The sequence below is a fragment of the Lithobates pipiens genome, unplaced genomic scaffold, assembly GCF_037356315.1.
Source record: "Lithobates pipiens isolate NorthernLeopardFrog02 unplaced genomic scaffold, aLitPip1_a1.2 Scaffold_91, whole genome shotgun sequence".
NCBI classification, from domain to species: Eukaryota; Metazoa; Chordata; class Amphibia; order Anura; family Ranidae; genus Lithobates; species Lithobates pipiens.
This window is the reverse complement of record NW_027507914.1, coordinates 565,027-588,198: the sequence shown is the minus strand read 5'-3', so window position 1 is coordinate 588,198 and position 23,172 is coordinate 565,027. Positions and strand designations below refer to the sequence as shown.

Here is a 23,172-nt window from a genome sequence, read left to right as displayed (position 1 = left end):
GACACTCAGATGGTCAGATATCTTTTGGGAACAGAGTGTTTCTGGGTGCTTGCGTGTGTCTCAGAGCATCACCGGCGCCCTCCCCCCCGCACCACTGGACACATGTGGTACTGCACACCCCAGAGGCTTGAATCCTGCTCATCTTGGGAGACAACGCTCGCAAATCGAGTCAGGATTAAAAAAAATAAACGGCGCGTATGGCAAAACGCTCGTAAACCGCATTTCTCTAAATCCGAGTTTTTACTGTATATGTATTGCGGTCGGCAAGTGGAGGTGACGCTCTGGTGACTTCCGTCATCCAATCGCGTGCAAGCAAAAAAAATGCCGTGTTTTTATTTTCCTCGCATCTGATTGGGTATTTTCTTCGCAAAGTGAAAATTCATCACATTCCCTAAGCGTGAGGGTGTTGGGGAGTTTTGTTTGAAAAGCGAACAGCAGTTTCGCCGTTAGTAAATCAGCCCCACTGTCTGTGTGTTTAGGTTTGATTAAAAAAAAAAATGAAAAGAAATAAAATAAAATAAAATGCACACTATTGTTTCTGGGCTCTATGAAAAGAAAAATAATAATAACATCCACACACAGGTTCTATTTATAAAATATTCGTTGCATAAATGTCAGAAACGTTTGTGCAACTTGTTTACGAAACGTATCGGTATAGACAGGGCGCCCACAATGCGGTAAAGTTTCCTTAAATAGCGCAAGGAGAAAGCTATACTGGATTACGGCCACTAGATGGCGCTGAGGATACAGGACTTTTCATTGCTTCTCACACACTTGGTACCTTTCGGACTGTCAGGATTAGGAGGATTTATTTTGGGTTTCTTTCTGATGGTGACCATGGCGGCAATGACAAGAAATATACAGCTGAAATTTAAAAAGAAAAATATATATATATTTTTTTTTTTGCTATTTAGGTGCAGTTTGTCTTTGATAATAATATTAATAATAAAAAAAGTCAGGAGATATCCATTATCATAGTTTTGCTTACGCACAGCGGCGGCGGCGGCGGCACCCCCGATTTACAATTGTTTGGATCGCATCAGTTTCAGGCAGTGTCAGGACTCATCCACACTGAACGCTTTTAACCTCTTGACCTCCGGAAGATTTAGGCTGCGTTCACACCTGAGTGTAGCGCCTTCGAGCGTTTTCCAGCATTTTTTTGCGCGTTTTTATGTGCGATTATGGTGTGTTTTTTTACGCTCATGTTTTTGAGCCAATAGAGAAAACTATCATCTGTTGCATCATTTGTTGCTAGGTATTTCAGCTTTTTTTTTTTTAGCTTTTCCATTAGCTTTTATTTCTTTTTCAATTATTTTTATTCATTTATTTATTATTTTTTTCGTTAGGGTAATGGGTTAGAGTTAACCACTTGCTTACCGGGCACTTAAACCCCCCTCCTGCCCAGACCAATTTTCAGCTTTCAGCACTGATGCACTTTGAATGACAATTACGCGGGCATACAACACTGTACCCAAATGACATTTTTATCATTTTTTCCCCACAAATAGAGATTTCTTTTGGTGGTATTTATTTACAGCTCAGAGTTTTATTTTTTGCTAAACAAACAAAAAAACATGCAAAATAAAAAAAAATTTCTTAGTTTGTTATAAAATTTGGCAAACAGGTCATTTTTCTCCTTCATTGAAATGCGCTGATGAGGCTGCACTGGTGGGCACTGATAGGCACAGTTAAGGCGGCACTAATAGGCACAGATAAGGTGGCCCCAATAGGCACAGATAAGGCAGTACTGATGGGCACAGATAAGGCGGCACTGATGGGCAAAGATGGGCACAGATAAGATGGCACTGATGGGTGGCACTAAGGGGCACTGATAGGTACCACTGATAGATGGGACTGATGGGCACTGATAGGTGGCTCTGATAGGTGGCACTGCTGAGCACTGATGGGCGGCACTGATGGGCACTGGTAGATGACACTGATGGGCACGGATATGTGGCACTGGGGTGCAGCACTGTTGTTGAGGCAGATTTTGGGCACTGATGGGTGGCACTATGGGCACTGATGGGTGGCACTGATGGGGGGCACTTTTTTATTAGTAAGGTGGTACTGGCAGGGGAAGTTGGGCACTGATAAGCTGGCCGTGATCGGGACTGATGTCCCGATCACGGCTGCCGGTGATTGGCTCTTTTTTTTTCTCCTCGCGCTGTCAGCGCGAGGAGGAAAAATAGCCGATTACCGGCTCTGTTGTGTCACATGATCAGCTGTCATTGGCTGACAGCTGATCACGTGGTAAGGGGTCGGGATCTACCCCTTGCTCGGATCCGTGATCAAGCGAGTCTCATAGACTCGCTGATCACAGAGCGCGCCGCGTGTGCCCCTCAGGGGGCGCGCAGGCCGCTCGTGCACGGGATGACGTCAATAGACGTAGTCCCGGCAAAGCAGGTCCGCGCTGTAGCCGTCATTCGGCTTTAGCGCGGGTCTCTAGAGGTTATTAACCAAATGAAATTCGTATCATTATTTTCACACAGATGGAGATTTCTTTTGGTGGTATTTAATTGCTGCTGCTGGTTTTTTTATTTTTTTGGTAAATAAAACCAAAAATGACCGAAAATTTTGAAAAAACAAAAAAACAAAACTGTTTCATAGTTTGTTATAAAATTTTGAAAACAGGTAATTTTTTCTCCTTCACTGATGTGCACTGATAGGCTGCGCTGATGGGCACTGATAGGTGGCACTAATGGGCACTGATGTACTGATAGGCGGCACTGATAGCAACCAATAAGGCTGCACTAATGGGCACTGAGAGGTGGCACTGATGAGGCGGCACTGAGAGGTGGCACTGATGGGTGGCACTGATGGGTGGCACTGAAGGGCACTGATAGGTGGCACTGATAAGCAGCTCTGATGGGCACTGGTGATAACTTATGGGTGGCACTGATGGGCACTGGTTGGTGACACTGATAGGCAGCACTGATCTGTGGCACTGATTATGAGACACTGATGGGCATTGATTGGCAGCACTGGCGGGCACTGCTAGATGGCACAGTGGGCACTGACAGCTGACAATGGTGGCACAGAAAATGCAGCCACTGCTTTCTGTGTGGGGAACCGATGTCTCTCTGGCAGACGCCGGTGATCGGCTTTTTTTTCCCTTCATGCCGATAGCGCGAGGAAAAGAAAAATACTGATTACCGAGCTTCTGTTTAAATCACGTGATCAGCCATCATTGTCTGACAGATGATCATGTGGTAAGGGGCCGGGATCGCCCCCTTACTCGGATCTGTGATCACCTGCGTCCGTGGACACCCTCCTGGCAATTAAGGCCCGCGCTGTAGCCGCCTTTTGCCTATAGCGCGGGCGGCAAGTAGTTAATTCTCATGCAGCTAATGCAAATTAGTATTAGCTGAACTAGTATCCTGACATAGGGTTATGTATTTTTTGTTAGGGTTAATGTGTTAATACTACTACTAATACTACTACCACTACTACTAATACTACTACTACTAATACTACTACTAATACTACTACTACTAATACTACTACTAATACTACTACTACTACTAATACTACTACTACTAATACTACTACTACTAATACTACTGCTAATACTACTACTACTAATACTACTACTAATACTACTACTACTACTAATACTACTACTGCTAATACTACTACTACTAATACTACTACTAATACTACTACTACTAATACTACTACTAATACTACTACTACTACTAATACTACTACTACTAATACTACTACTAATACTACTGCTAATACTACTACCACTACTACTAATACTACTACTACTACTAATACTACTACTAATACTAATACTACTACTACTACTACTAATACTACTACTAATACTACTGCTAATACTACTACCACTACTACTAATACTACTACTACTAATACTACTACTACTACTGCTAATACTACTGCTAATACTACTACTACTGCTACTACTAATAATAATAATTGATGATTGAATAAATGTAAAATAAATACACAAATAAATAAAAATAATCATAAATAAATAATAAATCAATTAAATAAATGAATAATAAGTAATAGTAAATAAATAATTAACCCCTAACCCTTAAAAAAAGTCAGTAGTTTTTTTATTTAACATTTTTTTTCACAATTGTATTTTTTTTACAATTTTTTAAAATTATTTTTACAATTTAACCTTTAATTATTTATTATTCACTCTTTTTTTATTTTATTTTTTTACTTATCAGCCCTTGTTGGGGGGAGGGGGGGGGGCTTTGGTGAGATATCAAGGATCTAAACAGTCCCCTGCCATCTCCCCTTTGAGACAGGGAAAGGGACTGAGGACACGGATTCCCCAGTCCCTTTCTCTGCGGCCTCAGCTGCACTGAAGATGAATGGAGAGGAGACAGAGGCTCCTCCCCATTCATAAACTGAAGCATAGAGGGAGAGGAGGAGAAGCGTCTGTCAGCTGCTTTATTGAAAGGCTATACGGGGGGGGGGGGGAATCGGTGCTTGTAACTGCTCCCCCGCCGCCGCACTGATCACCTGTGATGCTGCCCGGCCCCCCCCCCCCCCCCGCTACACTGAGGATGCCCTGGCCCTATACAAAAGGTATCGGATCAAGCATCAGAGCATTTGGACCGATCCCGATACTTTTGCAAATGCTTGGTATCTACTAGTATTGATATCGGTGCAACCTTAATTATTATTATTATTATTATTATTATTATTAATAATTTTGTTTATTTTTGTTCAGGTTTGGGGGTTTATTTATTATTTATATTAATTTATTAAATTTTTTTTGAGGTTAGGGTTAATTATCATTTATTTATGTATTATTCCATATTATTCATTTATTTTATTTATGATGCTTTTTAGTTATTTGTGAATTTAGTTTCCATTTATTTATTCATATATATTTTTTGCTATTTTATGTTTTTGCAATTTTTAGTTTGAGCAGAAAATTGCGCGCACACGCTGGACAAAACGCACAAATGCGCCCAAAAAACATGCGAATGGCGCGTTTCTATTAATTAATTCTATGGGAATAAAAATGTGGGGTGGGTCCCAACAGCGTTCCGAAAACGCCCCTGCCCATTGCAATGAATCGCCTGAAAAAACGCTTTCGGAAGCGCCACAACGCAGGTTTAAAAGCGCCCCCCGCTAGCAGCCCGAAAATCCACACAAAAGCGGCGCTTAAACAGCGGGAAAACGCCGCTAAGACGAGCAGTGCTTTACCGCTAATGAGGATAATGACAGAACTCTGGACGGCCGCACTCCAATGCTAAAACGATGCTTTATTCAAATAATATTTAGGACACAGCAAATGACATCACAGCGAAAGATGCTAACAGCTGACGCGTTGCGCACTAAGGCTAGTGCTTACTCATAGCTTTACCGCTAATGGCCGGCGCATTCAGCGTGAAAGCAGCCTAGTTCACGGGCGTGTAAAGGCGGGTGTCCCAATACTTTTGACAATATAGTGTAGGTGGGGAACAGGGCATTTGCATGTAGTGAACAATCATTCCCTTTTTCTGGTTCTGTGTCTCTGAAGAGCGATCATCATGAATACAGGACAGACTCTGACTTCCTGTTCTCGGGTCACACGGGATGAGTTACGAAATCTGGTGGGAATTTTGGTGTCTGCTCAGATTACGAAGAATGGAACCAACCGCAAACCACATTTATTTCTGCTGCATTGTCTGGGATGCGACCATCATTAAAAAGAACCATTCATACTGGAACTATACCAGAAATGTAAGGTTTAGTCTTAAAGCAGTGATTCTCAACCAGGGTTCCTCCAGAGGTTGTAGGGGTTCCTTCAGCATTGGGCAATTTCTGCCTCTCAGATAAGTTCCCACCGACACCATTGATCTTTTTAGCTATCTGTAAGGGGGGTAATTCTTCCCAATGACCACAAGTGTGAGGACCATTCTTCCCAATGACCACAAGTGTGAGGACCATTCTTCCCAATGACCACAAGTGTGAGGACCATTCTTCCCAATGACCACAAGTGTGAGGACCATTCTTCTCAATGACCACAAGTGTGAGGACCATTCTTCCCAATGACCACAAGTGTGAGGACCATTCTTTTTCCCAATGACCACAAGTGTAAGGACCATTCTTCCCAATGACCACAAGTGTGAGGACCATTCTTCCCAATGACCACAAGTGTGAGGACCATTCTTCCCAATGACCACAAGTGTAAGGACCATTCTTCCCACTGACCACAAGTGTGAGGACCATTCTTCCCAATGACCACAAGTGTGAGGACCATTCTTCCCAATGACCACAAGTGTAAGGACCATTCTTCCCACTGACCACAAGTGTGAGGACCATTCTTCCCAATGACCACAAGTGTGAGGACCATTCTTCCCAATGACCACAAGTGTGAGGACCATTCTTCCCAATGACCACAAGTGTAAGGACCATTCTTCCCACTGACCACAAGTGTAAGGACCATTCTTCCCAATGACCACAAGTGTAAGGACCATTCTTCCCAATGACCACAAGTGTAAGGACCATTCTTCCCACTGACCACAAGTGTGAGGACCATTCTTCCCACTGACCACAAGTGTAAGGACCATTCTTCCCAATGACCACAAGTGTGAGGACCATTCTTCCCACTGACTACAAGTGTAAGGACCATTCTTCCCAATGACCACAAGTGTAAGGACCATTCTTCTCAATGACCACAAGTGTGAGGACCATTCTTCCCAATGACCACAAGTGTAAGGACCATTCTTCCCAATGACCACAAGTGTGAGGACCATTCTTCCCACTGACCACAAGTGTAAGGACCATTCTTCCCAATGACCACAAGTGTGAGGACCATTCTTCCCAATGACCACAAGTGTAAGGACCATTCTTCCCAATGACCACAAGTGTGAGGACCATTCTTCTCAATGACCACAAGTGTGAAGACCATTCTTCCCAATGACCACAAGTGTGAGGACCATTCTTCCCAATGACCACAAGTGTGAGGACCATTCTTCCCAATGACCACAAGTGTAAGGACCATTCTTCCCAATGACCCCCACTCTGATCAGACCTCCAGATCCCCCACCCGATCCCGCCACTCTGATCACACCTCCAGATCCCCCACCAGATCCCGCCACTCTGATCCCACCTCCAGATCCCCCACCAGATCCCTCCACTCTGATCACACCCCCAGATCCTCCACCAGATCCCTCCACTCTGTTCAGACCTCCAGATCCCCCATCAAAGCCCTCCACTCTGATCACACCTCCAGATCCCTCCACTCTGCTCACACCTCCTGATCCCCCACCAGATCCCTCCACTCTGATCACACCCCCAGATCCCTCCACTCTGCTCACACCTCCTGATCCCCCATCAGATCTCTCCACTCTGATCACACCTCCAGATCCCTCCACTCTGCTCACACCTCCTGATCCCCCACCAGATCCCTCCACTCTGATCACACCCCCAGATCCCTCCACTCTGCTCACACCTCCTGATCCCCCATCAGATCCCTCCACTCTGATCACACCCCCAGATCCCTCCACTCTGATAACACCTCCAAATCCCCCCAGATCCATCTTCCACTCTGATCACACCTCCAGATCTTTCCACTCTTATCACACCCCCAGATCCCTCCACTCTGATAACACCTCCAAATCCCCCCCAGATCCCTCTTCCACTCTGATCACACCTCCAGATCCCCCACCAGATCCCTCCACTCTGATAACACCTCCAAATCCCCCCCAGATCCCTCTTCCACTCTGATCACACCTCCAGATCCCCCACCAGATCCCTCCACTCTGATCACACCTCCAAATCCCCCCCAGATCCCTCTTCCACTCTGATCACACCTCCAGATCCCCCACCAGATCCCTCTACTCTGATCACCCCCCCATATGTCTTCCACTCTGCTCACTCCTCCAGATCCCCCACCAGATCCCTCTACTCTGATCACACCTCCATATGTCTTCCACTTTGATCACACCTCCAGATACCCCAGCAGATTCCTCCATTCTGATCACACCTCCAGATCCCCCACTCTGCTCACACCTCTTGATCACACCCCCAGATCCCTCCACTCTGATAACACCTCCAAATCCCCCCCAGATCCCTCTTCCACTCTGATCACTCCTCCAGATCCCTCCACTCTGATAACACCTCCAAATACCCCCAGATCCCTCTTCCACTCTGATCACACCTCCAGATCCCCCACCAGATCCCTCTACTCTGATCACACCTCCAGATGTCTTCCACTTTGATCACACCTCCAGATTCCCACCACTCTGATCTTGCCTCTAGATCCCACCACTCTAATTACACCCTCCCAGATATCCCCTCCCCCATCACACACACAATCCCTCTCATCGGTCCTGCAGCACCAGGGACAGGAGGTGCTGCAGGACCGCTGGCTACCTACCCCACTGCCTCCCCTGACCGTCCGTCCCTGCCTCACTCCTACCAGACGCGGTGTGGAGGTTGGAGTCGGTCTGCTGCCCGGGGTTGCCGGTGAGATCAGAGACAGGAGCTCTGGTGATGGTTGTGGAACTTCAATAGGTTGATTTGAAGCACATTGTTGAGCACAAGGGGCACTTCTAATATTTTGCGTGAATTATAGAAGCACAGAGACGCTTTAGTATTTATGAAATAGATATTTATTTAATTATTGTTCATCAGTTGGCAACACAGTAACATTATTCATATTATGAATGACACATTTATCTGATTGGTGATAATTGAAGCACTCAGTCATTATTCTTCTCATGAGCCATATATATGTATTTCTGTACCTTTTATGAATCGTCTATGTTTATAATGGGTGTATGATTTCTTCTTTTTTTTTTTTTTGGTGGTATTTGATCACCACTGGGTATTTAATTTTTTTCTAAACAAACAAAAATAGACCGAAAATATTGAAAAAATAAAACCTTTTCTTTGTTTCCATTATAAAATTTCACAAATTAGCAATTTTTCTTCTTCACTGATGGGCACTGATATGCTGCACTGGATTGGCACTGATTGGGGCTGCACTGACGATCAGTGTAAATGTCCCCTGTCACTGGATCACCGGTTATCGGCTTTCCTTTCCTCAGACAGTGACAGTGCTGAGGAAAGGTAAATGTTGATAACCGGTGTTCTGGCAGATAGTGTCCTGCCATCATATAGTGTCCGTCAGAAGAAGCTTCGGAAAATCTCCGAAGCTGAACGCCGCCTGCGCCGTAAGTGGAGGTGGTAGCCCCACCATCCAAGCGGACATAGGGTTGTGAAAATTAGAGGGCCCCTCGCGGGCGTGCTTCGCTCACCAAGCTTCGGGCTCGGCTCTTTTATATTCCTACTCTATGTCCTACTCTATGTCCACTTGGATGGTGGGGATAGAACCTGGACTCACGGCGCAGGCGCCGTTCATCCTCGGCTATTTTTGGAATCTGTGTTGCTGTGTACTGTGCATGCGCAGTACACAGCGGAAACTATCCGATGGGGGACCATATATGATAGGACACTGGCAATTGTTTCCATATGAGAAGCTGTGATTGGACACAGCTGAACACATGGTAAAGGGCCGCTCTGATTGACCCTTTTCCTCGATTTGTGATCAGCTGTGTCCAAAGGACGCAGCGATCACAGAGCGTGCCCCTCGGGGCTCATGGCAGGGTGGGGTTCTGGGAGGACGTCAATAGATGCCCTCAAAGAACTGGGCGACTGTGCTGTAGCCGTCATTCGTCAAATGGTTAATCTTACTGCTCCTCTAATTGTATGCTTTCTTCCATTGTGACTCTGCTCCTGCTGTACCCAGTAGTTTTCGACACCTCTTCGTTAAACAGATTCTCTATCAGCTCATGGAATGTCTTTCTTACTTTAGTCTTCATAGCTTTGCCCAAGAGGACATAGAGAACGGGGTTGATACAACTATTGGTTTCGGCCAAGGCTTGTGAGAAAAGGTCCAGAATGGTCACCACGAGGTTGTCGAAGTACAGCACTATAATTCCCATTATATGGTAGGGAGCCCAGCTCACAAAAAACGCTACGGCAATGCCAAATACCACTTTGGTGGTCTTGTTGCCCGCCTTTACAAACCTGGTCCTTTTCAACTTGAAGGCCAGACAAGCATAACTGCCAGAGATGATTAACCACTTGGGATCCGCGCTATTGCAAAATGACGGCAATAGCGCGGACCCACATTTTCGGGACTACGTCTATTGACGTAGTCCCGGTTACGAGCGGCCTGCGCTCCCCCTGAGGGGCGCGCGCGGCGCGCTCTGTGATCGGCGAGTCCGTGAGACTCGCCTGATCACCGATCCGTGTAAGGGGTCGATCCCGACCCCTTATCACGTGATCAGCTGTCAGCCAATGACAGCTGATCATGTGATAAAACGGAGCCGGTAATCGGCTAGTATTCCTCCTCGCGCTGACAGCGCGAGGAGAAAAAAAAAAGCCGATCGCCGGCGGCCGTGTTCGGGACATCAGTCCCGATCACGGCCAGCAATTTAAACGGACACCTGCCCCCTGCCAGTGCCCACCTGCCACCCGCAGTGCCATCCTGAAATAAAGTAAGTGCCCCCCTGTCAGTGCCACCCAGCAGTGCCCATAGTGCCCACAGTGCCACCCAGCAGTGCCCACAGTGCCACCCAGCAGTGCCCACAGTGCCACCCAGCAGTGCCACCCACAGTGCCACCCAAAATCTGCCTCAAAGGTGCTGCACCCCAGTGCCGCCCATCAGTGCCCAGCAGTGCCGCCCATCAGTGCCCAGCAGTGCCGCCCATCAGTGCCCAGCAGTGCCACCTATCAGAGCCACCTATCAGTGCCACCTATCAGTGCCCATCAGTCCCATCTATCTGTGGTACCTATCAGTGCCCATCCGTGCCACCCATCCGTGCCACTTCTCCGTGCCACCCATCCGTGCCATCTTATCTGTGCCCATCTTTGCCCATCAGTGCCGCCTTATCTGTGCCCATCGGTGCCGCCTTATCTGTGCCTATTAGTGCCGCCTTAACTATGCCTATCAGTGCCCACCAGTGCAGCCTATCAGTGCCCACCAATGCAGCCCATCAGTGCCCACCAATGCAGCCCATCAGTGCCCACCAATGCAGCCTATCAGTGCCGCCTAATCAGCGCACTTCAATGAAGGAGAAAAATGACCCGTTTGCAAAATTTTATAACAAACTATTAAAACATGATTTTTTTTTTTTTTTTTTTTGCATCTTTTTTTGTTTGTTTAGCAAAAAATAAAACTCCGAGCTGTAACTAAATACCACCAAAAGAAAGCTCTATTTGTGGGAAAAAAATGATAAAAATTTCATTTGGGTACAGTGTTGTATGCCCGCGCAATTGTCATTCAAAGTGCATCAGCGCTGAAAGCTGAAAATTGGTCTGGGACTGAGGGGGGTTTAAGTGCCCAGTAAGCAAGTGGTTAAGAGGGGTATGAGAAAGCCAAAAATCATGCGAGTAACTGTAACCGTCTCATCTGGAAAAGTCACATAGGTTTCCACGTTCATGTCACTTCCATTACTGTCCTGAAGGCCACCTTGTTGGTATCCACATAGTGTTAGGTTCTTCTCTATGTAGGTGGTTCTGTAGAGGACAGCGGGTAGACACATCAAGAAGGACAACATCCATATAGCCAAGCATGTGATCCAGGCCATTCGTAGGTTGCAGTGGTTTCTGGCCCACACGGGTTGGACAACCAGGATACAGCGGTAAACGCTTATCGCCACCAGACTGAAAACACTGGCAAACATGGTGAAGATAACAATGGAGGGTAACATCTTGCAGAGGGTGGGACCGTACAACCATTCCTCATAGAAGAATTGGGCTATGAAGAATGGGAAAGCCAGGCAGCAAGTCATATCGGCCAGAGCAAGGTTCCAAAACCAAATGTTCATCACTGTCCACTTCATCTTCATACCAATAACCCAAAGAACCAGAAAATTGCCAGGAATGCCAACAACAGTCGTGATAACCATAATTAGGATGGTGAACACATGTTGGTTTGAATCCATGGATGATGATTCCGTATCACTTGCATTCAACATTCTGGTTTCCTGTAAAGACAACAGGATTAGCTGGAGATAAGTGAACTTTATCTACTCAGTCTCGTCAGAATCTCATCATTCTAAACTAGGGTTGCACCAACACCGGTATCAGTATCGGTGCCGATACTAAGCATTTGCACAAATATCGGTACTTGTGCAAATGCTCCGATACCTGAAACTAGAGCTGGGGAAAAAATTGATTCAAAATTTAAGCAAATCGATTTTTTTTTCCCACCACCGTGCCGGTCCTGAGGTGCTACGGGCAGGATTTTTCAATGCGAGGCCTCGGCTTTGGCCTAGTCCATGGGACCGGACGCCGCGGACTAGGCCGAAGCCCTGGCCTCGCCTAAAAACTCCTGCCTGCAGCTTCCCGGGACCGGCGCGAGGTCTGCGGACAGGAGTTTTTAGGCGAGACTGTGGCTTCGGCCTGGTACGCGAGGCCAGGTGCCGTGGACTAGGCCAAAGCCACAGCCTCGCCTAAAAACTCCTGCCTGCATCTCCCCGGGACCGGCGCTGACACCGCGCCGGTCCTGAGGAGCTGCGGGCAGGAGTTTTTATGCGAGCCCTTGGCTTTGGCCTAGTCCGCGAGACCGGACGCTGCGGACTAGGCCGCAGCCACATCCTCGCCTAAAAACTCCTGCCTGCAGCTCCATAAAAAAAAAAGACTTAATTTGAATCATGAATCAAGTTTTTTTATTTTTCTAAATCGCAGATTTTTATTTTTTTTTAAGAAAATCGCCCAGCTCTACCTGAAACCGATATTTCCAGGCTCGGTTCTATCAGCTGTCAGTGGGATTCCCCCACTGACAGCTGACAGCTGTTTACAACGGCATCTCCCCATTCAGCCTCCCCGTGAGACGATCGCGGGTATCCCCACGGCGATCGAGTCCACGGGACCCGCGACCGGACTCACGGGGGTCCCGACCGGCACGTGAGCGCGCCGCCAGCGGCGAGCATGCGATGGCAGGGCGGCATATAGAAATGGACGTGCCTGTACGCCAATATGCCTGCCCGTGCCATTCTGCCGACGTACAGCGGCGTGCGCCAGTCGGGAAGTGGTTAAGGAAAAAAACGTACATTTAAATGCCCATCAATGCAGCCTTATCAGTGTCCATCAGCAGCGTTGTCAGTGTCATTTGCAGCCTTGCCCCAGTGTTATTTTCAGCTGTGCGAGAACGGCTAAAAGTAGGACATCCGACTCTGTATCTCGGCGGCTTTCGGCCACCCTCAATGGCTTTCGGCCACTCTTGGCCGTTCTCGGCAACTTGATTTAAAATTGACTTATAGGACATGGCGCTGCTCTATCACTAAGACTCCCACAGTACCATCCTGTGATGGAGCCTTGGCAAACTTTTTGATACAGTTGTCAGTAGGTATCAGTAATTGATATTGGCGAGTAAAAAAAAAACTGATCGGTACTCGTACTTATTGTAAAAAAAAAAGATCAGTACTCGTACTTGTAAAAAAAAATGGTATCAGTGCATCCCTATTCTACACCCATGTTAGCAGGCTGTAGTTCATCATCTACCATCACAATATTTGTCACATATAAGCATGCTATTGATGTTTAACCACCTATCGCTGTGCATTAATAAATGGCAATAAATGGTAAGTGGATGGACATTTTTGGAACGCTGTTAAAAAACGCAATCTGTTAACGCCTCGTGCACATGCCGGGCGGGGACACAATAGGAAGCTGCAGACCGGCACACACTAGTGGATTCACGATGGACCTTTATTCATTTATTGTTGGCGGGCAGCTGACACACAGGCACCCCGATGTATGGGGGGCGTCACAGTGAACTTCCTGGTTTAGAGGCACATATGCATGTGTCCTCTCGCTGATCTGTGCTGTGATTGAACTCAGCACGAGGTTGTCAGCAGGTTACAGCCAATCATTTTGGCTGTATACCTGCAGATCGGCTGTGGCTGATCACAGCATAGAGATCTGGGTGCTTGTAAATTTCTCCCTGCTTTAGGTTAGCGCTCAGAACTGAAAGCAAGGTGATATAAAGTGATATAAAGTGATATATAGAGGAATCAGGACCTCCTTCCTCCTGCTGGTGACCCCTCTACTGATATAAAGATCTATATAGAAGAATCAGGACCTCCTTCCTCCTGCTGGTGACCCCTCTAGTGATATAAAGATCTATATAGAAGAATCGGGACCTCCTTCCTCCTGCTGGTGACCCCTCTAGTGATATAAAGATCTATATAGAGGAATCGGGACCTCCTTCCTCCTGCTGGTGACCCCTCTAGTGATATAAAGATCTATATAGAGGAATCAGGACCTCCTTCCTCCTGCTGGTGACCCCTCTAGTGATATAAAGATCTATATAGAGGAATCAGGACCTCCTTCCTCCTGCTGGTGACCCCTCTAGTGATATAAAGATCTATAAAGAGGAATCGGGACCTCCTTCCTCCTGCTGGTGACCCCTCTATTTATATAAAGATCTATATAGATGAATCAGGACCTCCTTCCTCCTGCTGGTGACCCCCTATAGTGATATAAATATCTATATAGAGGAATCAGGACCTCCTTCCTCCTGCTGGTGATCCCTCTAGTGATATAAAGAGCTATATAGAGGAATCAGGACCTCCTTCCTTCCTGCTGGTGACTCCTCTAGTGATATAAAGATCTATATAGAGGAATCAGAACCTCCTTCCTCCTGCTGGTGACCCCTCTAGTGATATAAAGATCTATATAGAGGAATCAGGACCTCCTTCCTCCAGCTGGTGACTCCTCTAGTGATATAAAGATCTATATAGAGGAATCAGGACCTCCTTCCTCCTGCCGGTGACCCCTCTAGTGATATAAAGATCTATATAGAGGAATCAGGACCTCCTTCCTCCTGCTGGTGACCCCTCTAGTGATATAAAGCTCTATATAGAGGAATCAGGACCTCCTTCCTCCTGCTGGTGATCCCTCTAGTGATATAAAGATCTATATAGAGCAATCAGGACCTTCTTCCTCCTGATGGTGATCCCCCGCCGATTGTGAGCCTGTGGGCGGCTTTCGGCCAGCCTCAGCCATTCTCGGCAGGTTTCGGCCACCTTCGGCCGTTCTCGGCAGGTTTCAGCCGCCTTTGGCCGTTCTCGGCGGGTTTCAGCAGCTCCCGTGCCGAGAATGGCCGAAGGCGGGCAAAGGCCGCCGAGAACAGCCGAGAGCGGCCGAAAGCTGCCGAGAACGGCCAAAGGCAGACGAAAGCAGGACATCCGGCTCTGTTACTAGGTGGCACCATTTTTAAATGGCAAAGCTGAAAAAGACCCTGACAAGGCTACATGACAAGGCTGCATGACAAGCAGGGGCGGACTGACCATTCGGGCACTCTGGCACTGCCCTAGGGCCCCATGCCACCAAGGGGCCTCAATAAAACCAGGGACGGTATTTAAAAATCTGTGTTTTTTTAAAGATCCCAAGATTATAGCTGCCCATCTCTCCAGTACCTTTTCAGTGTGTGTATGTGTATTCTGTGTGTGTATACGGTGTGTGTATATTGTGTGTCTGTGTGTGTATATGGTGTGTGTATATTGTGTGTCTGTGTGTGTATACTGTATGGCCATAATCTATTGCCTGGGGGGCCCCATAATCTCCTATTGCCCGGGGGCCCCATAATCTCCTATTGCCCGGGGGCCCCATAATCTCCTATTGCCCGGGGGCCCCATAATCTTCTCCTATTGCCTGGGGGGCCCATAATCTATTGCCCGGGGGCCCCATAATCTTCTCCTATTGCCCGGGGGCCTCATAATCCCCTATTGCCCGGGGGCCCCATAATCTCCTATTGCCCGGAGGCCCCAAAATCTATTGCCCAGGGGCCCCATAATCTTCTATTGCCGGGGGGCCCATAATCTTCTCCTATTGTCCGGGGGCCCCATAATCTCCTATTGCCCGGGGACCCTATGAGTTGTCAGTCCGCCCCTGATGACAAGGCTGCATGACAAGGCTACATGACAAGGCTACATGACAAGGCTGCAAATGACCATGACAAGGCTACATGACAAGGCTACATGACAAGGCTACATGACAAGGCTGCATGACAAGGCTACATGACAAGGCTACATGACAAGGCTACATGACAAGGCTGCAAATGACCATGACAAGGCTACATGACAAGGCTACATGACAAGGCTACATGACAAGGCTACATGACAAGGCTACATGACAAGGCTGCATGACAAGGCTACATATGACACTAACAAGGCTGGAGATGGACACTGATAAGGCTGCATTGATGGGCATTAAAATGTTTTTTCCTTAAACTTCCCTCCTAAAAGTTTTTTTTCTCTTAAAATTCCCACCTAAACTTGGGGTGCGTGTTATATGTCGGCGCATGTTATACGCCAATAAATATGATATATAGAGGAATCAGGACCTCCTTTCTGCTGGTGACCCCTCTAGTGATATAAAGATCTATATAGAGGAGGGATATGCAATTAGCGGACCTCCAGCTGTTGCAGAACTACAAGTCCCATGAGGCATAGCAAGACTCTTGACAGCCACAAGCATGACACCCAGAGGCAAAGGCACGATGGGACTTGTAGTTTTGCAACAGCTGGGGGTCCGCTAATTGCATATCCCTGATATAGAGGAAACGGGACCTCCTTCCTCCTGCTGGTGACCTCTTTAGTGATATAAAGATCTATATAGAGGAATCAGGACCTCCTTCCTCCTGCTGGTGACCCCTCTAGTGATATAAAGATCTATATAGAGGAATCAGGACCACCTTCCTCCTGCTGGTGACCCCTCTAGTGATATAAAGATCTATATAGAGGAATCAGGACCTCCTTCCTCCTGCTGGTGACCCCTCTAGTGATATAAAGATCTATATAGAGGAATCGAGACCACCTTCCTCCTGCTGGTGACCCCTCTAGTGATATAAAGATCTATATAGAGGAGGGATATGCAATTAGCGGACCTCCAGCTGTTGCAGAACTACAAGTCCCATGAGGCATAGCAAGACTCTTGACAGCCACAAGCATGACACCCAGAGGCAAAGGCACGATGGGACTTGTAGTTTTGCAACAGCTGGGGGTCCGCTAATTGCATATCCCTGATATCGAGGAAACGGGACCTCCTTCCTCCTGCTGGTGACCTCTTTAGTGATATAAAGATCTATATAGAGGAATCAGGACCTCCTTCCTCCTGCTGGTGACCCCTCTAGTGATATAAAGATCTATATAGAGGAATCAGGACCACCTTCCTCCTGCTGGTGACCCCTCTAGTGATATAAAGATCTATATAGAGGAATCAGGACCTCCTTCCTCCTGCTGGTGACCCCTCTAGTGATATAAAGATCTATATAGAGGAATCGAGACCACCTTCCTCCTGCTGGTGACCCCTCTAGTGATATAAAGATCTATATAGAGGAGGGATATGCAATTAGCGGACCTCCAGCTGTTGCAGAACTACAAGTCCCATGAGGCATAGCAAGACTCTTGACAGCCACAAGCATGACACCCAGAGGCAAAGGCATGATGGGACTTGTAGTTTTGCGACAGCTGGAGGTCCGCTAATTGCATATCCCTGATATAGAGGAAACGGGACCTCCTTCCTCCTGCTGGTGACCTCTTTAGTGATATAAAGATCTATATAGAGGAATCAGGACCTCCTTCCTCCTGCTGGTGACCCCTCTAGTGATATAAAGATCTATATAGAGGAATCAGGACCTCCTTCCTCCTGCTGGTGACCCCTCTAGTGATATAAAGATCTATATAGAGGAATCGAGACCACCTTCCTCTTGCTGGTGACCCCTCTAGTGATATAAAGATCTATATAGAGGAATCAGGACCTCCTTCCTCCTGCTGGTGATCCCTCTAGTGATATAAAGATCTATATAGAGGAATCGAGACCACCTTCCTCCTGCTGGTGACCCCTCTAGTGATATAAAGATCTATATAGAGGAGGGATATGCAATTAGCGGACCTCCAGCTGTTGCAGAACTACAAGTCCCATGAGGCATAGCAAGACTCTTGACAGCCACAAGCATGACACCCAGAGGCAAAGGCATGATGGGACTTGTAGTTTTGCAACAGCTGGAGGTCCGCTAATTGCATATCCCTGATATAGAGGAATTGGGACCTCCTTCCTCCTGCTGGTGACCCCTCTACTGATATAAAGATCTCTATAGAGGAATCGGGATCTCCTTCCTCCTGCTGGTGTGATCCCCCAATAATTCTACTAGCTGTCCCCGCTGCCTACTCACACTGTTTTCTCATTTTGCAATCATCTGAAATGTTCCCGCCCCCCCCCCAAATATTTTTATTCTGTAGTTCTGGCTAACATTGCACCCCCATCAATTTACTTTATCAAAGGATTCTTGTCCCCTAAGTCTTTATTTTTCACATTCAGAAACACTGACCTGCTGTTTCCACTGTTTTAAACAATCTTCCAGCAATGCCAAATTCCATGTTCCACCAGCAACGTCAGCCCTACTACAAACCATTTTGTAATCAGCAAAAATACATACCTTACCCGCCGAGCCTTACACTTAGAGACAGATAAATAGAACGGACCTAGTACAGAGCCTGGTGGCACACCACTAGTGGCTGGTCTCTCTTCTGAATGTAATCCATATACAACCAAACTCTGATATCTACCCTTTACCCAACCGCGTCCTCTACTGACCTGTTGGTGGCGTCTGCAGCAGATCAGAAGAATCTTCTTGAATGGTATCGGGTAATCTGGAGCTTAGTAACCAAATGGCAGCTGCATCTGCCTAAAGAGTAAGTCCAGATACTATCAATGGTGCAAAAGCTTCATCCCCCACGTATCTAGAAAATAGTACAAGGTAGCGGCTCGCAGGGAACTCCGAGAATGTCACAAACTCAATGCGACTCACATCCTCAAACTAGTAAAGCGAAAGAAGAGATGAGCCAGATAGACACATTGTAGTAAAAGTTGAAAGTCACACAAGTCTTCGAATAAACTAAACTTACCTTTGCGCAACTTCCTTTCTGAGTTATTTTAAATATAGGCACTTAGAAAGAAAAACAATTGCATCACTGTAAGTGGTTTGTAGGTGGGGTGCAACGTGGTGTGGTGACAATAATACACACAGTCCCAGTATGATAATAATAATAATAATAATAACAATAATAATAATAATAAATCGTAATGAAATAATGCAGTCAGTTCACAAACACCCGGTGAGAAGGTGGCCATGCCTGCAGGAAGCAGGTTTCAGCCAAACTGCCAGTCTGTAGAGAGGGGCAGAAAGCGGCCCGGCAGTCTTGAGCCCAAGCAGACAGATGTCCAGAGAAGTTGCGAGAAAAAAAACTTCCTAGTTGTATTAATTAAATATATCAAATTTACGAATGAACAATCAGGACACAAACTTCCGTGAGCTACCAAATAAATAATAATATTATTATTATTATTATTATACAGGATTTATATAGCGGCAACAGTTTGCGCAGTGCTTTACAATATGAGGGCAGACAGTACAGTTACAATACAAATCAATACAGGAGGGACTAGAGGCCCCTGAGTGTTAGAGCTTACAATCTAGAAGGGAGGGTCTTCTTTGTGAAGACTCGAGGAGCCGTAGTGAGACCGAAAGGCAAGGCCACAAATTGAAAATGGCGCCGATCTACCGCGAACCTTAGATACTTTTGGTGTGCGGGAAATATTGGCACATGAAGATATGCATCCTTGATATCTATTGATGCCATAAACTCCCCCCCCTTGCAGGGAGGTGACCACAGAGCGTATTGACTGCATTCGGAAAGACCGGATGTGCAAAAACTGGTTCAAATCCTTTAGATCCAGGATAGGTCTGACATCTCCATTTGGCTTTGGAACGGTGAAGATATTTGAGTAAAAGCCTGAAATCTGTTCTTTTGGGTCCACTTCCACTATCACCCCCTTGGATAGTAAGTGATCTAAGGCCAGAAATAGCGGTCTTTGCTTTACTGGATCCTTGGGATCCTTGACCTTAGGAAGCGAGATGGTGGAATCTCCTGGAACTCTAGCCTGTAGCCCAGAGATACCGAAGAGATCACCCACTTGTCCCGAATCTCTTCCCGCCAGGCTTCTGCAAACTGCAGGAGCCTTCCCCCCACTCGGCCGAGCGGGGGCGCCCCTTCACAAGGAAGCTTTTGGGCTCTGCTTGGCAGGCTTTCGCCCCCAAGTCTTTTTCTGCCCCTGGGCGTGACTCTGGTACTTTCCTCTAGAGGGAGGTTGGGAAGGCCATCGCCACTGCTTAGAGCTTGATGCTCCGGGAGAGAGAGAACGCCTAAATGATGGACGTTTGTTCTTTTTGACTGGCAGGAGAGTAGATTTACCCCCTGTAATCTTTTGGACGAATTTATCCAATTCTTCCCCAAATAAGCATTCCCCTTTAAACGGGAACTCAGTCAAATATCTTTTACACGACAGCTCAGATGCCCAATTCTTGAGCCACAAGGCCCTTCGCATGTGTACCAACAGGAGAGACAAACGAGATGCTTGTTGGACAGAATCCAAAATCGCATCAATCATAAAACACAGAATTTGAGGAATTTTTGCATAATTCTCCACTTCCTCACTGGGAAGAAGGCCAAGAATCTGCTTAACCTGTTCCTTGAGGAACTGACACAACCCCACAGTTGCGACTGTAGGCTGCTCTACAGCGCTAGCCATGGAAAAGGAGGCTTTCAATAACGTTTCCAGCTTCTGATCAGTTGGATCCTTAAATACCTGAGCATTATCCAAAGGACAGGTCAGGTTTCTATTCATGTAAGAAACAGCCGCATCAACAGATGGGACCCCCCATTTCTTGGTGAAACTTTCCTCCAGAGGATAAAGCATAGAAAACCTTTTAGGAGAAGCAAACAGTTTATCGGGATGTCCCCAATCCTCATACATCAATTTATCCATTAAGGGATGAATTGGAAAGGAAAAGGCAGTCTGTGGGATTCCCCTGACTCCCAGGGAAGAAACAGAGGAAGTAGCGGCCTCAGCAGCGGGCATTCTGAATGTGGTACGCACCAATTTAGTGTAATATTGAACTTGCTTTCTGAGCGCCTGGGAGGAGGGGACTCTCTCCTCTTCCTCTGATTCATCCGACTGCTCTTGATCCCTATCCCATGACAGGGATCTCTCCTCATTGTCAGAGGTGTCATCTGAAAGAGAAATCTCAGCAGAGGGAGGGGATCTACCCCTTTTTCTGCTATCTTTCAGGGAAGCTGAAATAAAATTCATAATTCTCCCTTCAAAACCCTCCAATGTAGCATTAAGGGAGTCTTCAGTGACATACGCTGGGGCTGACACATTAGGAGAGGCTGCAAAACCCGACAGGGGCACTGACTCATCCTGTGAGGCTGGCTCCAGTCTTGCAGGGGGGGATGGTAATCTACAGGCATCTTTAGGACCCCTAGACCTAGGCAGTGATTTACCAGTGCCCTTGTTACCTCCCCCTGAGACCCTCTTACGAGGAGACATAGTCCTAAGCTACAAAGCAGAGGTACTAGTACAAAGTGCAATCACTGTTGTGCTCCAAGTCTCACAATAAACATATATGCTTAAACTGCACAACCTGATGCTGAGTAGGTGTCTTAGGTTTGCCTGGATCCAATCCCTTAGGATGCTTACTGCCCACAGCTACTGTGTCCTCCACTTACAGCCTCCTGGCGTTCTGGGCTTTTTAAAATTGCCACTTTGGCGCCTGCGCAGTAAGCGGCGTGCACGCTGGTGTGCACGGCCCGCAACCACACCCCCCCTCTTCATTTAATATGGGAGCGCACCCAGCGCGCGCACACGAGGACTGCCGGCATCCGAGAGGGGGGAAAGAGGACCACCTACAGAGCTGCGCGGGACCCCCAGACTACGTGGGACCTCTTTTTTACCTGTATTGTGGCAGAGTCTGCAGCGGAGGATGTGAGCCATCCGGAGACTGGCTTCACTGAGCGTGTATACTTGCAAAGGCATGTAAGTATGCATCAAGCTGCTCTTACTCCCTCTGGTGGCGGAAACCAGGTAAAACATTCAACTACTCACATGAAGAAATCCATAATATATGATTTATATAGGATTAACTTCCCTTACCTGTCCTCGCCGCAGGAACTGCTGAAACAGATGGATTCCAGCCTTCACCCATCACGGCGGGCAGAGTTGTGCTAACCTTCAGGATTTTTAGGGTTCCTTCTCAGAGGAACCTCTTACCTGGACCTTGTAAAAGACTCTGCCAGAAACTTTCGTGCCACTGTTTAAATAGCACACCAAGTCTGGTTTTCCCAGAGCCCAGTCTTCCAATAGGAGAGGACTTACAGGCAAAACCTTGTTTCTTCGGATGACGAGGCCCGGGTACCATATCATCTTGGGAGTCAAATATCGGCCCGAGATATGGATCTGGTTATCATAGCCCTTAGCCCTTGTACACACGGTCGGATAATCCGTCGGAATGTGTCCTATCGGACCGTGTTGTCGGATAATCCGACTGTGTGTGGTATGCATCGGACTGATTCCGTCGGAATATCCGTCGGACCCAATTTTCCAACTTGTTGGAAATATTTTCCGACCAACTGGTTCGATCGGACATATGATCATGTGTAGAGAATTTTGATCGGACCAAGTGCCACGCATGCTCAGATCAAATTCCTACATCAAAGCTATTGGCTACTAGCCTGAACGTAGTCCCATCGTAACGAAATTACGCCATCACGTTCTGAATGATCAGATTTTTCGACAACTTAGTCCGACCGTGTGTATGCAACAGTTTCGGACAAGATCCGACGGGCAAAATCCGACGGACAAAATCCGACGGATTTGGTTGTCGAAATCTCCGACCGTGTGTACAGGGGCTTAGACCGTCGCAGGAACCTGCACAGAGCTTTCTTCATAGCACATGTTTTACGTGACCAACCACCTTAGACACTGGCGAAAAAACTGAGGTGCCTCCCATATGGGAGGGGTTATATAGGGGAGGAATTCTCCTTAATTGGGGTTAGCCAGTGTCCAATCACCGAAGGTGCCTATATAACCCACTATGTAATGAAGCTCCTGTGTCCCGTGATGTATGATCAAGAAAAATAAATTCACCAACTGAATAAACAGGATATGAGTAAAAAAAATATATATATAAGCGAAAGAAATATATAAATATATAAGTGATAAAATATATATGAACAATACTAATAGACAATATAAATGTCCTCAGTGCATGAAATCCTATAAATGTCCATAGTGCTTGAAAATGAAAAAAAATGAATGGATCAACAATTATTGTGA

General features: G+C 46.8%; 1 protein-coding gene across 1 annotated transcript; it reads right to left on the bottom strand.

The window, feature by feature from the left end:
* Positions 1-9,671: 9,671 nt before the first annotated feature.
* On the bottom strand, positions 9,672-18,802 carry LOC143973669 (C3a anaphylatoxin chemotactic receptor-like). Its single transcript, XM_077474530.1, has 3 exons — positions 18,592-18,802; positions 11,391-11,975; positions 9,672-10,025 (listed from the first exon to the last, which is right to left on the bottom strand). Exons 2-3 carry the CDS (start codon positions 11,964-11,966, stop codon positions 9,672-9,674), a joined length of 930 nt encoding a protein of 309 aa, XP_077330656.1. The 5' UTR covers positions 11,967-11,975; positions 18,592-18,802.
* Positions 18,803-23,172: the final 4,370 nt, after the last annotated feature.